At 46.2% G+C, this 15,302-nt stretch overlaps 1 protein-coding gene across 6 annotated transcripts in view; it reads left to right on the plus strand.

Annotated features, from left to right (window-relative positions):
• LOXHD1 (lipoxygenase homology PLAT domains 1) overlaps positions 1-15,302 on the plus strand; it is a 181,133-nt gene that overhangs the window by 19,737 nt on the left and 146,094 nt on the right. For 5 of the 6 annotated variants that reach the window (XR_014517219.1, XM_083465661.1, XM_083465657.1 and 2 more), the window contains exons 1-2: positions 6,286-6,593; positions 14,687-14,801. Coding sequence is in view for 5 of the 6 variants with exons in the window: in XM_083465661.1 (XP_083321787.1) it covers positions 6,518-6,593; positions 14,687-14,801 (191 nt within the window). In the remaining variant the exon portion in view is untranslated. Of the gene's footprint in view, positions 1-6,285; positions 6,594-14,686; positions 14,802-15,302 lie in introns of those variants that run through there. The other variant, XM_083465658.1, reaches the window with a different exon arrangement.

Raw genomic sequence — 15,302 nt, forward strand, 5'->3', positions numbered from 1 at the left:
CAGGCAACACACTGTGTTGCGTGATGATAAACCATCATGACTGAATCTGAGCAACCAAACTGAAGGCCAGTTCACACATCTTACCTCCCTTCTCATAACAGACATACACGACTTGTTTGTTTGAACAATATATTGCTGCTTTAACCTGCCTGCCCTCAACCTGGTCTTTCATGCAGCCATTGACCAGATCCAGACCTATTTAATCCCTGCATCTGGAGCCAGGGCAGGCTCAGGCCCCTGACTCGGCCCAGCTGGTGCTTGTTGCAGGGGGATCTGTGTAGACTGGGACTCTTCAGAATCAGGCCACAGACTTGGTTCAGATGATGCCTGAGGCAAAGGATCCGGTGCAGACTGAGACTCCTCTGGCTCCAAGTCCGAGCCCAAGTCCCAGGCCATCACACCCCTGACGGCTGGCAGTAGGTGCAGGAGTCACAGGCGGGTGGAGCGCCATTGCCCCATGCTCTTGGCTGGAGGAGACAGGCAGGCAGGGGAGGGGATGGGAAGGAGGCAGGCGAGCGGGAAGGGAAGAGGAAGGAAGTGGGATTGGTGTGTGTGTGTGTGCAGCTACCCCGCGCCTGGGAGGGCACCCTCCATGCCCTTCGAGAACGCGCCCGCCCTGGGCAGCATGGGCCTATGCTCCGCCACTGTTTATAGGTCCATACCAGAACTTGGAATTGGACCCAGAAACTAACCGGCAGTTTCTGCAATGAGAATAGGGACGTCCTGTTTCATCATCACCATCATTTTATTATTTATACCCAGCCCATCTGACTGGGTTGCCCCAGCCACTTTGGGCGACTTCCAACGTAGATAGAAAAACAGACTAAAACATTAAACATTTTTTAAAAATTCCCTGTACAGGGCTGCCTTCAGGTGTCTTCTAAAGGTTGTATAGTTATCTCCTTGGTTTGAGGGTTGCATTACTCCATACCCTCCAATGCGATGGGGTGAGCTCCTGTTGCTCTGTCCCTGCTCCTGCCAACCTAGCAGTTTGAAAGCACATTGAAGTGCAAGTAGATAAATAGGTACCGCTCTGGCGGGAAGGTAAACGGCTTTTCCGTGCGCTGCTCTGGTTCGCCAGAAGCAGCTTAGTCATGCTGGCCACATGACCCGGAAGCTGTACGCTGGCTCCCTCGGCCAATAAAGCAAGATGAGTGCCGCAACCCCAGAGTTGGCCACGACTGGACCTAATGGTCAGGGGTCCCTTTACCTAAAGAAAAGTGGGATCAAATCAGAAACCAGGACGGCTTCTGTAAACCTGTGACTGTCCCTGGAAGATAGGGGCACTCAGAGTTTCTGAGATACTCCATGCGTAGGGCTGTAAAATTTACTATGGTGTGAAGAAAGCCACATGATTTTGAGGGCAGGACCCAGCACACAGTGCCCCCCACAGAGTATCAAATGTCAGCTAGGGTTATGATTCTGCTATTCTGTCATTTTGTGTGCTGCCTGGGAGCGCAGAACATGGCTTGAGAGCTTCCTATGGAAAGCCAATGACGATAGGAGCCACAGTTTTAAGCTGATGGTCTCGCTGCTAACTTGGCTGCTCTTGCCTGAGCATTCTTTATGCATCGGTGACCTTCTGTTGCACGGCTTTCCCTGTTCTGCTATTCAAAGAAAGAACGAAAGAATAAAAGGCATTGCGGCCTTCTTCAGTGTATTACTTTTAATTTAATTACGGCAGGTATGTCGGCAGGGACAATGGCTTTGATGGAAGAACTCTGATCTTTGATTTAATTGCCCCGGGTGGGAAAACTCAAACGCTTGATTGTGGACACTGGCTTTTAATCTGCATATTTGCTCACTGTTATTCTCACCAGATTGCAAGTGAAAAGACTTTAAAAATGAGTTGAAATTCAGAGCAATTTACTGTTGATGATAGGATGTAGGTGTGCCATGGGTAAATAAGGTTGCGCTTGTGAGAAATAACGACTGATTTTTTTGTGTGTGTGAAAGAGAACTGTTTTTCCATGACAGAGACCTTTGAAAGGAGTCTTTGAAGAGAGGCATCAAAAACAGGGCCATAGCGCGTGTGTGTATGTGGTGTTTAAGGCTGCTGTAGCACAATTTTGAGGGGTTGCGAACCAGGCGCCCCTACACAGGCATTGGCTTCAGGAGGAAACCTGTGTCGCCCTGGAGCATCCTGTCGGGCCCTGTCCACAGCTCCCCAACCTTACCTGCCTGCTGCCAGGGGTCTCTGGGCCTCAGAACCTGGCCTGGCCTTGCTGCCGCATCCCTGGCCCCCGGCTGAATGGCCGCCCAGCCAGCGCTTGCTCACTCTCTGCTGAGCGTGCTCCCCAGACGGTGAGCAGGTATGGATGAAGGGAGGTGAGCAAGTGGTGATGCCCAGCATGGCGTAGCCTAGCACTCCTTTTGCGGGCGCCAGGGGGATTCACCCGCCAAGGGCCACGTCGACTGGCTGGGCTTCCCTCTGTGCTGACAAGCAAGCAGTACAGTGCAGCCTGCTTGGCCACAGTGGAGGGGGTTCGCCCAGTGGCGAGGGCTGGGCTGGTGCGGCAGGTTCTGCTCAGCCTCTACGCCCTGCTCCCCACTGCGTGTGCCCATCTGCAACCCATGCTACACCACTGATCATTAAAAAAATCCAGCATGAGAATCCCCTGCCCCTTTGGGTCCCAAATCCCTTCTGTCAGATGGCAGTGGTGGTTAGAATCATAGAATCATAGAGTTGGAAGAGACCACATGGGCCATTGAGTCCAACCCCCTGCCAAGCAGGAAACACCATCAGAGCACTCCTGACATATGGTTGTCAAGCCTCTGCTTAAAGACCTCCAAAGTAGGAGACTCCACCACACTCCTTGGCAGCAAATTCCACTGTCAAACAGCTCTTACTGTCAGGAAGTTCTTCCTAATGTTTAGGTGGAATCTTCTTTCTTGTAGTTTGGATCCATTGCTCCGTGTCCGCTTCTCTGGAGCAGCAGAAAACAACCTTTCTCCCTCCTCTATGTGACATCCTTTTATATATTTGAACATGGCTATCATATCACCCCTTAACCTCCTCTTCTCCAGGCTAAACATGCCCAGCTCCCTTAGCCGTTCCTCATAAGGCATCGTTTCCAGGCCTTTGACCATTTTGGTTGCCCTCCTCTGGACATGTTCCAGTTTGTCAGTGTCCTTCTTGAACTGTGGTGCCCAGAACTGGACACAGCACTCCAGGTGAGGTCTGACCAGAGCAGAATACAGTGGCACTATTACTTCCCTTGATCTAGATGCTATACTCCTATTGATGCAGCCCAGAATTGCATTGGCTTTTTTAGCTGCCGCGTCACACTGTTGGCTCATGTCAAGTTTGTGGTTGTGGTTGCTCGTGAGTAACCAGGCAGGACTCAGACCTGTCTTTTACAGGCTTTATTTTGGGTGCAAACTATTTACAGTGCAGAGCCACGAGTTCAGGTCTGTCTCAATCGCTAGCAGAATCCGGGAGTGGTTGTTTTCTGGACTTCCCCCAACATAAAAGTCTCGTTACTCCCAGGCTTTTCCTTCCCTCTTTGCGCCTTAGACCTCTGCGCAGGGTGGGCGATGGCTTGGCCAGGAGTGGTGCTGAGGCTCCCCGCACATCCTCAGGTCTTTTTACCTCTTCCCCACTGGAGGTGGGGCTTTCCTCATCACCCGAAGATGAACTGCTTTGCTAGATTTTTGGAAGCTCCCTGTAACACAACTGCCCCTCTTTTCCCCGCCCCTGTTCTGATGGCAGTTCCCTGACACCTGCATATTTAAAAAATAGCATTTTCTGTAGAAAGCTAGTCCTTTGCAATGTGCATGTTTTCTATGTGCGGGGATATTTAGAGGAATAATTTAACAGTGCAATCCATTCCTTCTCCTCCGCAATCCTCCTAGTGGTGCAGCGATGGAACTGCTAGCACATTTGCAAAGCTAAGCAGGGTTCAGTATGGTTTCAAATGGGATGGGGGACCACAAGTTGGGATTCCTGCATTGTGGGGGGTTGGACTAGATGACCCTTGGGGTTATTTCCAACCCTACAATTCTACAGTTCTAAGTGATGTGGCCCAGGAATGGTTTTAGCAGTGGTGTAGTGGAGGGAGGATGTAGAGGAACACAGCAGGGCGCAGAGAGCAGGAATGATGATGCCATTTGCTGGCGCACCTGAGTAATGATGGGTTCTCCTTGCTCTGGCAAGTGAATGAGGTGACAGCGAGACTTTTGAGTTCGTTTGTCATCTGCCCTGGGAGTCTCTTAAAAGAAGCACAGTTTAGAAGTGCAATAAGTAATAAACACAGAGGAGAAAAATAGCAGAGTTTAAATACTTTTTTTTTGTTTTGAAAATCATTTTTATTTGATTTTACAATGCAAAATCATAAAGAAAAAAAATCAAATACACATCCATATGCAGAGATTTCTCCGAATCTCAGGACTTCCCCCCGTCCCCTCCCTGGAGTCCCATTTAAAACTGCATCTTCTTCAAACTCTATTGTATAAACCCATATTTTCTTTAGTAATTGTTACACTACAAGTGAAGTCAAAATCCTGCTTCCATCTGCTTACAGTGGTCTCTTAAGCAACTTATAAATTTCTCCCATATTTTTGTAAAGTTTTTCCCCTCTTGATTCCTGAGCTTTCCAGCCAGCTAGCTTTGCCATTTCAGCATAGTCCATCAGTCTGGTTTGCCATTCTTCTCTGGTTGGAAGAACTTTGTCTTCTTTCCATCTCTGAGCATCCCTAGAGACAGAGTTTAGATACAAAGTTTGACCAAACTGCGGGAGGCAGTGGAAGACAGGAGTGCCTGGCGTGCTCTGGTCCATGGGGCCACGAAGAGTCAGACATGACTAAATGACTAAACAACAACAAAAGCCTTTCTTTGACAGGGCTCCTCCTTCATACTAGCAGTTTAAGTGCGAACAGTTCTTTGATTTGATTTAATATGCACATTCTGTTTTCTCAACAACAAAAAATGATCTTGAGGTGGCTCAACGGTGACACTACTGAGAGACTCACAGGGACACGGGTGGTGCTGTGGGTTAAACCACAGAGCTTAGGACTTGCCGATCAGAAGGTCGGCGGTTCAAATCCCCGCGTCAGGGTGAGCTCCCGTTGCTCGGTCCCTGCTCCTGCCAACCTAGCAGTTCAAAAGCACGTCAACGTGCAAGGTACCACTCTGGCGGGAAGGTAAACGGCATTTCCGTGCGCTGCTCTGGTTCGCCAGAAGCGACTTAGTCATGCTGGCCACATGACCCAGAAACTATATGCTGACTCCCTCGGCCAATAAAGCAAGATGAGCGCCGCAACCCCAGAGTTGGCCACGACTGGACCTAATGGTCAGGGGTCCCTTTACCTTTACCTTTTACTGAGAGATTTCGGGGACCAAACCTGGGAGCTCATGCAGGCAACGTATTTGCTCTCCTCCTAACCTATGGCACTTCACCCGTCGACTTCGGGAGTTTCTCTGCCACAAAGTTTGAGGTCCCCAGCTGTAAAGCAATCCTGAGACCCATGAATAATGGAGAAGGAACTGCAAACCAGCCAGATAAAGTAGCTCTCTCTCTCTCTCTTTTCACCTGTCTGTCTGTCTTGGGGTCAGCTGACCGAAGGAGCTCCAGGTAATCTCCCCCCTCTCCCACGCCAAACGTAGCCAAGTCTTCTGAAGCTCAAAGTGGGGCTGTGAGGAGAGTGGCGTAAACTTGCCCCACTTCATAAATCTCTCTCTGGGCTCAGGGCACGGGAGAATTTCATCACAGGCTCCCTTCCTGACCTACATTTGAAGGGATTCTGGCTTTCATTGGCTAGGTGTGACATGGTAGACTCATGGCAAGATCTGATCTCAGGAGAGGAAAGCTCTTCTTTAAAAAAAGATGCCGAAGACGACGGAGGTGGAGGAAGCAACTCTGATCAGGCCAATGAATAAGTAATGGAACCGAAAAGGAGAGAAGGAAACGAAAGATGTGAGCAGAAGAGGCCTTTTGGCCAAACAGGTGGAGGACAGGAGGGATAAAGTTAAAGGCAGTCAAAGAAGTGATCATCTGATGGGATTATCGATTGCAAGCAGGGGAGGAAGTCCACAGCACAGGCATCGAGGGAGGTGCAGATTCAGGGAAGCTTAGAGGAAACTAGCGTCTTTCAAGAGGCAGAAGAGCAAGGAGGGATACAGAGGAGAGAATCAAGGGAAGAAGGCTCGAGGGAAGTCCAAAGAGCCCTGAGAGGAAAGGCTGTTGTGGAGGGATGAGGAAAGAGAAGGCAAAGTGTAGGTGATAACTGGGGGGAGAGGATGAGCAGATCATCAGATGAGGAAGATGAGGGGGTGGAGGAAGATGAGGAAGATGAGGAGGAACAGGAGAGAGGAAGGGGCTTGACAGAGGATGAGGAGGACGAGAGGAGTGAGAAGAAGAAGAAGAAAAAGAAGAAGAAAGAGTGGAGTGACAGTGAGGAAGACGACGACGACTATGGTGGGAAAAAGAAGAAGAAGAAAAAGAAAAAGAAAAAAGGGAAGAAGTCCAAGGACAAAGACAAGAAGAAGAAGAAAAAGGATGATGAGAATTTTGCTGAGATGTATGAGCAAGAACTTCGGGATTATCACTCGGATTCTTGCCATGAAACTGAAGATGAGTACAACAAGAAAAAAGGTAAGCCGGGAGAGATGATGATGATGATGATAATTTATTTATTATTTATACCCTGCCCATCTGGCTGGGTTTCCCCAGCCACTCTGGGCAGCTCCCAACAGAATATTAAAAGCATGACAAAACATCAAATATTAAAAACTTCCCTAAACAGGGCTGCCTTCAGATGTCTTCTAAAAGTCAGATAGTTGTTCATTTCCTTGACATCTGCTGGGAGGGCTGGTGCCACTACTGAGAAGGCCCTCTGCCTGGTTCCCTGTAACCTCACTTCTTGAAGGGAGGAAACCTCCAGAAGGCCCTCAGAGCTGGACCTCAGTGTCCGGGCTGAACAAGTTGGGTGGAGACTCTCCTTCAGGTATACTGAGCCAAGGCCATTTAGGGCTTTAAAGGTCAGCACCAACACTTTGAATTGTGCTCAGAAATATACTGGGAGCCAGTATAGGTCTTTCAGGGCTTGGGTTATAGGGTCTCAGCATCAGGGATCCCTTTGCACTGGTGCTCAAAGCAGTTTTAGTGGTTTGGTTTACAAGACAAGGCACCAGATCAGTGTGATGTGATGGATGGAGACCTCAGTATATATCCTGCTTAGTGATGAAGCTTACTGAGTGACTCTCGGGCAGCCAGGGGTGTTGTGACTCTCCTACAGGAGTGTTGTGAGGATGGAATGGAGTGTGGGGCTGGATTGGACCTTGCATGCTGCCCCGAGTTCCTTGGAGAAATGGGGGACAAAACTGGGATAGCTTAATAAAATGGTAGTTTACACAGTAGCAAAAAAATCCCTGCCCCAAGCTGCCTACAGTCAAAATTTTGACAGCTGGAGCGACAGCAAAGGAAAAACTGGGAAGGAGGGCGCAAGGGTAACGAGAGACGAATGTGAGGATCATTGAAGATGCGGACTGCATTTAATTATTTACTTACTTACTTATTTAAAATATTTATAAGCCACTTTTCTAGTTAAAAAACCACCCAAGGCAGCATTTAGAAATCAACAAAATCAATGATGAAAGGAAAAAAGCAGCAAAATGCTAAATGATTCAGATCACCTAACAACCCCCCCCCCCCCGGATAAATCAGAAGGAGGAGCAAAGAATAAAGTTAAACGATAGCATTAAAGACCAAAAATTCAGTTTGTACGACAGTCCTTTTGGGTAGGCCACTTGTTATCATCCACCTGAGATAATAACATGGGAAAAGGACTAAAGGCTGAGTCCAGGCAGCAGCCTCTGTCATAGGGCTGGCTGCATGCTTAGGACTGGGGTTATTAGGGGGGAAACGAAATTGTGTGGCTGGTGACCAGATCCCTCCCAGTGTGGCTCATAGATGTGATGCATACAAAATGTGGACGCTGGTGGCGCTGTGGGTTAAACCACAGAGCCTAGGACTTGCCGATCAGAAGGTCGGCAGTTCGAATCACCATGACGGGGTGAGCTCACGTTGCTCGGTCCGTGCTCCTGCCAACCTAGCAGCTCGAAAGCACATCAAAGTGCAAGTAGATCAATAGGTACTGCTCCGGTGGGAAGGTAAATGGTGTTTCCGTGCGCTGCTCTGGTTCGCCAGAAGCAGCTTAGTCATGCTGGCCACATGACCTGGAAGCTGTACGCCGGCTCCCTTGGCCAATAAAGCGAGATGAGCGCCACAACCCCAGAGTCGGTCACTACTGGACCTAATGGTCAGGGGTCCCTTTACCTTTACCTTTATAGTTCCTCTGCTCTGTTGGCAGTGGACTTCTGGCTGATGGGTTGGGATTCACTACCAGGCCACGGCCTGATCCAAGGTGGGTCGCAACAGCAGAGCACCACCATAAAAATGCATGATAAAATAATTAAGGAATGAGTTCCTAAATGCATGAAAGCAAGTCCTGGGTCTGAAACGGTTGAGGACAAGCACGTCGACCCCAGTTCTACCAAATATGCAACTATGCAAGTTTTGTATCACAGTGGCCAAATTCTGCCATAAAACTTAGGGAACAAGCTGTACTACCAAAATGATTAAGGTTTTAAATGATAATTTTAGGTTATATTTTAGTGTTCAAGATTTAATATACTTTCTAAACTGCCGCTATATCTGAATTGTCTCTGTTAAACCCAGTTGCAATTCAATGTATCTCTGTTGTGTTTTATGATTTTCCTGATATTGTAAGTGACCCGGAACTGGTCTGTGACGGTAATAATAAAATTCTAATTCGTTTTGTATCACAAAGGGTCCCTCTACCCTGCTGTGAAAGCAAGCTTGAAATCGTAAATGTGTTGTAAGCTTTCAGCTATTTGCGTTGGTTCCATCTGAGGCCATCTTTATCTTCCTTCAGAATCATAGAATTGCAGAGTTGGAAGGGATTGGGCAAATCATCTGGTCGAAGACCCTGCAATGCAGAACTATTGCAGCTGCCCCATCCAGTGATTTGTTGTTGTTTAGTCGTTTAGTCGTGTCCGACTCTTCGTGACCCCCTGGACCAGAGCACGCCAGGCACTCCTGCCTTCCACTGCCTCCCACAGTTTGGTGAAACTCATGCTGGTAGCTTCGAGAACACTGTCCAACCATCTCGTCCTCTGTCGTCCCCTTCTCCTTGTGCCCTCCATCTTTCCCAACATCAGGGTCTTTTCCAGGGAGTCTTCTCTTCTATGCTCGGCATAGTTCATAGCTTCTCTGAGTTATTCAAGCCCCTTTGCCACGGCAAGGCAGTGATCCATCCAGTGATATTGTGTCCAATTCTGGGTACCACAATTTAAGAAGGATATCGACAAGCTGGAATGTGTGCAGAGGAGGGCAACCAAGATGACCGAAGCATCTGGAAACCAAGCCTTATGAGGAACGGTTGAAGGAGCTGGGCATGTTTAGCCCATGGGTAGGCAAACTAAGGCCTGGGGGCCTGATCCATCCCAATCGCCTTCTAAATCTGGCCCACGGATGGTCCTGGAATCAGCATGTTTTTACATGAGCAGAATGTGTGCTTTTATTTAAAATGCATCTCTGGGTTATTTGTGGGGCGTAGGAATTGGTTCATTCCCCCCCAAATATAGTCCAGCCCCCCCCCAAAGGTCTGAGGGACAGTGGACTGGCCCCCTGCTGAAAAAGTTTGCTGACCCCTGGTTGCCTGAAAAGAGGAGACTGAGAGGAGATACGATAGCCATCTTCAAATATCTCAAGGGCTGTCACATAGCAGAGGGATTAAGCTTGTTTTCTCCTGCTCCGGAGGGTAGGACTCGAACCAGTGGCTTCAAGTTACAAGGAAATTTCGACTAAACATCAGGAAGAAATTTCTGATAGCAAGAGCTGTTCTACAGTGGAACGGTATCCTTCAGGAGGTTGTGCGACTCTCCTTCTTTAGAGGTTTTTAAAGTAGAGGTTGGATGACCATCTGTAATAATAATAATAATAATAATAATAATAATAATAATAATAATAATAATAATAAATATTATTTATACCGCGCCCATCTGGCTGGGTTTCCCCAGCCACCCTGGGCGGCCTCCAACAAAATATTAAAATACAGTAATCTGTTAAACATTAAAAGCTTCCCTAAACAGGGCTGCCTTCAGATGTCTTCTAAAAGTCTGGTAGTTGTTTTTCTCTTTGACATCTGATGGGAGGGCGTTCCACAGGGTGGGTGCCACTACCGAGAAGACCCTCTGCCTGGTTCCCTGTAACTTGGCTTCTTGCAGCGAGGGAACCGCCAGAAGGCCCTCAGCACTGGACCTCAGTGTCCGGGCGGAACGATGGGAGTGGAGATGTTCCTTCAGGTATACTGGACCGAGACCATTTAGGGCTTTAAAGGTCAGCACCAACACTTTGAATTGTGCTTGGAAACATACTGGGAGCCAGTGTAGGTCTTTCAAGAGAGTTGTTATGTGGTCTTGGCGGCTGCCCCCAGTCACCAGTCTAGCTGCCGCATTCTGGATTAGTTGTAGTTTCCGGGTCACCTTCAAAGGCAGCCCCATGTAGAGTGCATTGCAGTTGTCCAAGCGGGAGATAACCAGAGCATGCACCACTCTGGCTAGACAGTCCGCAGGCAGATAGGGTCTCAGCCTGCGTACCAGATGGAGCTGGTAAACAGCTGCCTTAGACACAGAATTGACCTGCACCTCCATGGACAGCTGTGAGTCCAGAATGACTCCCAGGCTGCCTTAGCTGAAATCCATGTATTGTGAGGGGGCTGGAAGAGATTACTCTGGGGGTCCCTTCCAGCTCTACAGTTCTATGATTCTATGTGATTCTTAGCTCTGAGAAGTGGAAGAATCCATCTTGCCTGCAGGACGCAGTTCTGTTCAGCCCCAGCCTTGCTGTCAAGAAGCATCAAGCCCTTGATATCTCGCACAAGTAGCTCGAGGAAGTCGGAGGCTTCTGGCAACCTGAAATATCTAAACAGCCTCAGTGAGGAGCGTTGCTCTTTCATAGGCACATTACAGGGAATGAATACTTGTAAGATGATATGTATTTAAAAACAGGCTGCATTCAATAATGAGGGAAATGAAGAGGACCACTTTACTAATTAATTTACACCTTGTCTTTCAGCTCTGTTGGGGTAGGTCTGAAAAGGCAAGTGTGACTTTATAGTGTGACTTTCTGTTCCGCTTCTAAAAACCTGGGTGGATGGATGATCTGATTTTATATTTAACAGATCAGTAGACCACTGGGTAGATAGATAGATAGATAGACAGACAGACAGACAGACAGACAGACAGACAGACAGATAGATAGATAGATAGATAGATACATAAATTTATTACGGTCGGAGACCAGCTTCTAAAACACACTTGGGGGTACAATCCCAGAAGGAAAGCAAACATTTAAAACAATGTACAACAATAAATTTAAAATTTAGAAATGCAATAAGCATAAGGTAAAAGGTAAAGGGCACCCTGACCATTAGGTCCAGTCGTGACCAACTTTGGGGTTGCAGCGCTCATCTTGCTTTACTGACCGAGGGAGCCGGCGTGCAGCTTCCGGGTCATGTGGCCAGCATGACTAAACCACTTTTGGTGAACCAGAGCAGCACACGGAAACGCCGTTTACCTTCCCACCGGAGTGGTACCTGTTTATCTACTTGCACTTTGACATGCTTTTGAACTGCTAGGTTGGCAGGAGAAGGGACTTAGCAACAGGAGCTCACCCCGTCATGGGGATTCGAACTGCCGACCTTCTGATTGGCAAGTCTTAGGCTCTGTGGTTTAACCCACAGTGCCACCCGTGTCCCTGCGATAAGCATATAGACAATTAAAACTTTAAGATAAGCTACCACAGAGAGATGACCCAGAGTCACCCATGGAACCAAGTTTGGGGATTTTCTTAGCAAACTAGTTTGGGTTGGGGGATGGTCTGCTCCTACAGATCTGTACACAGAATTTGGTGAACATCCAGGTCATCTTATGATCTTTGCCTAACAGGATAGATCACTGAGTATTTGACTGCTGAAGATCTGCTATGTGCATTGTAAAAATAAACCTAAGGGCTGAAAAATACTTCAGCATCAATGAAAAACAGGGATGGGGAATTTATTGGTTAGCTCTAACCATCAGTAAATTCTTCCTGATGTTGAGTCAGAATTTCCTTTCTTGTAACTTGAAGCCATTGGTTCGGGTCCTACCCTCCAGAGCAGGAGAAAAACAAGCTTGTGGCAGCCCTTGAGATATTTGAAGATGGCTATCATATCTCCACTCAGTGTTCTCTTTTCCAGGCCAAACATACCCAGCTCCCTCAACTGTTCCTCACAAGGCTTGGTTTCCAGAACCTTCATCACATACCCCCAACCCTCAACATTTTCACTTCGCCAAACTTCTCCAGAAAAGTAATGTACACAATGTATATCTCTATATCTATCTATCTATCTATCTATCTATCTATCTATCTATCTATCTATCATCTATCTATCTATATCATCTCTCTCTCTCTCTCTCTCTCTCTCTCTCTCTCTCTCTCTCTCTCTCTCTATCATCTATCTATCTATCGATCTATCTATCGATCTATCTATCATCTATCAGCTATCTATCTATCCATCTATATAGATATAGATATAGATATAGATATAGATATAGATATAGATATAGATATAGATATAGATATAGATATAGATATAGATATAGATATAGATATAGATATAGATATAGATATAGATATAGATATAGATATAGATATAGATATAGATATAGATATAGATATAGATATAGATATAGATATATACACACACATACAGAAATGAATTATTCTAGGGAAACTTGTTTTGTATAAATAAGAATTGTGTAGAAAAATGTATATCAGGGGTCAGCAAACTTTTTCTGCAGGGGGCTGGTCCACTGTCCCTCAGACCTTGTGGTGGGCCAGACTATATTTTGAAGGAAAAAAATGAACAAATTCCTATGCCCCACAAATAACCCAGAGGTGCATTTTAAATAAAAGGGCACATTCTACTCATGTAAAAACACGCTGATTCCCGGACTGTCTGCGGGCCGGATTGAGAAGGCGATTGGGCCACATCCGGCCTCCAGGCCTTAGTTTGCCGACCCATGATGTATATCGGGGTGGCCAACTCCCAAGAGACTGTGATCTACTCACAGAGTTAAAAACTGTCAGTGATCTACCCCCTTTTTTGGGGTTCAGGTCACAGTTGTTGAGCCAGGGATCTACCAGGGATCTACAATAGACGTCCAGTGATCTACCAGTAGATCACGATCTACCTGTTGGACGTGCCTGAGGTATAGCAGAAGTTCACATTATGCTGGTGAATTTTCAGGAAGACTTTAAAAAACAACCAACCAAATAAACAAACACACAAATTTATGAGCAAATCCAGAGAACTGCATGTAAGACTGGAAAAAAAGAGATACCAAGACTGACAGATTCACCACTCTGTAACTGAACCTGTGCTCATTCTTCTACAGTTGTACCTCTACAAGTTTGCAAAGAGGGTGGAGTGATACATCGCTTTCTATCAAATCAGCACAATGTAAAGGGTGCCTTGCTTGCTAATCACAATGGATACCTGTGGGGTGAATTTGGCATCTCTCTGGTAAATGTGCTTCCCTGCCCAGCACAAATTGAAATTAGATCACAAAATCTGCCAGTTTCTGAACTAATATCTGCCAGTGCTGTGAAGAAACCAATATGTGTTTTCCTGGCTTCCGAAAGGTAGACCGATGTTTTTCTCCCAGCTAAGACTCCAAATTACTCAAAGCACTCATCACGCAATGAGTCAGAAATAATACCATTTGACTTTGCAGTGGCTCATCAAGAATAACAAAGCCCATGGAATTCCTGCGTGTGCCTCTTCTAGGTTGCAGTGCTTGGATTTGCAAATATAGGATACAGCAACCTTTGCCAACCTGATGTCTTACCAAGGTTTTCAACTGCAATTCCCATCAGCCTCAGCTGGTATAGGTGTTTTGCTTGGGGCTGACGGGAGTTATAGTTTGAAATTTCTGGAGGGTGCCAGGATACTCTATATAAAAAGGTTGCCAGCCACTCAAAATTTACATGAAATTGTCAACTATTTCAGAAGCCCTGTCTAAAATAAGTAGAAAACTTACTCCTAGGGCTGCAGCATTTAAATGATTTTTTATTAATACATTTCTTTTTCAGTAAACTCCAAAGATGATCCAAAATTCATTTTGATTGCTTGCAAAAATGTGTATTTTAGTTAATACTGCTTGCAAAATGGTATATATTAGGAGAAATGTACGCTAAAATGCTTATTATTATTATTATTTCATAACTTTACATACCACCCTTCACCTGAAGATCACAGAGTGGTTTGTTGTTTAAAAACACAAAAATGCATACCATGATGAATTTTCATGACGACTTGTTTTTAAAAATTGTAAGCTACTAAAGGAATATGGAGAGGTTGGAAAAATGAGAAACTGAGGCACAACAAAATTGACAGAGTTGTTCATCTCTGCTTCCAGTCCTAATCTTCCTCTTTTTATATTTTCAGAAGTGAGGCATTGAAAAGATCTTTGCTCTGAATCCTGTACTTACTCTAAAATGAATCTTGTTTCAAATCTTGACAGTGGGGTCCATTTTGACCAGTTGCTCCACCCCACCCTGGAGAGTAAGATACATTCTTCCTGCTGGTTTCACGTATTTCCTCCAATTTGTATCCACAGTCTACGAAGTCGTGACGGTGACAGGAGACGTCCGAGGAGCGGGGACCGATGCCAATGTCTTTGTTACTCTATTTGGAGAATTTGGCATCACTCCGAAAGCCCATCTGACCAGCAAGTGAGTCTCGCTGGGTATCTGTGAACTCAGCAGCGTTCTCTGCAGTAAGCTAATATGAGAGATTTTGGTTTGCGACGTATCTTGATTCACTGGTGGATGCAGCACATTCTAAATGCATGCGAAGCCTGTGAGAAAATTCGAGCGACACCTGCATGTATAACCCAAACACGCACAGACCCATATATGTGTTAATCCTTTTGTTACTGCTCTATTTTGAAATGCCCATTCAGAAACCTTTTTCGCTTACCCCCTCATCCCAAAACGTAAAAGCTCATCTAATGCATATCCTGACAATTCTCTAGCTTTGCAGAAAGTGTACTATAGTTAACTGAGCCACTTAAAAGCGCATTGAAGTGCAGCGGGTGGTTATTGTCAATAGGCGAGACTGTGGTTTTGCATACCTGTTTTGAGGGAAAGATAAACTGGAATGAGAACATACGGGCTCGGTGCAATGAGGCAAGTTTGACATGTGTAGGCCTATTGCATAGTGACAAGTGAGCT

The sequence above is a fragment of the Podarcis liolepis genome, assembly GCF_965112155.1.
Source record: "Podarcis liolepis genome assembly, chromosome: 11".
In the NCBI taxonomy this organism is placed as follows: Eukaryota; Metazoa; Chordata; class Lepidosauria; order Squamata; family Lacertidae; genus Podarcis; species Podarcis liolepis.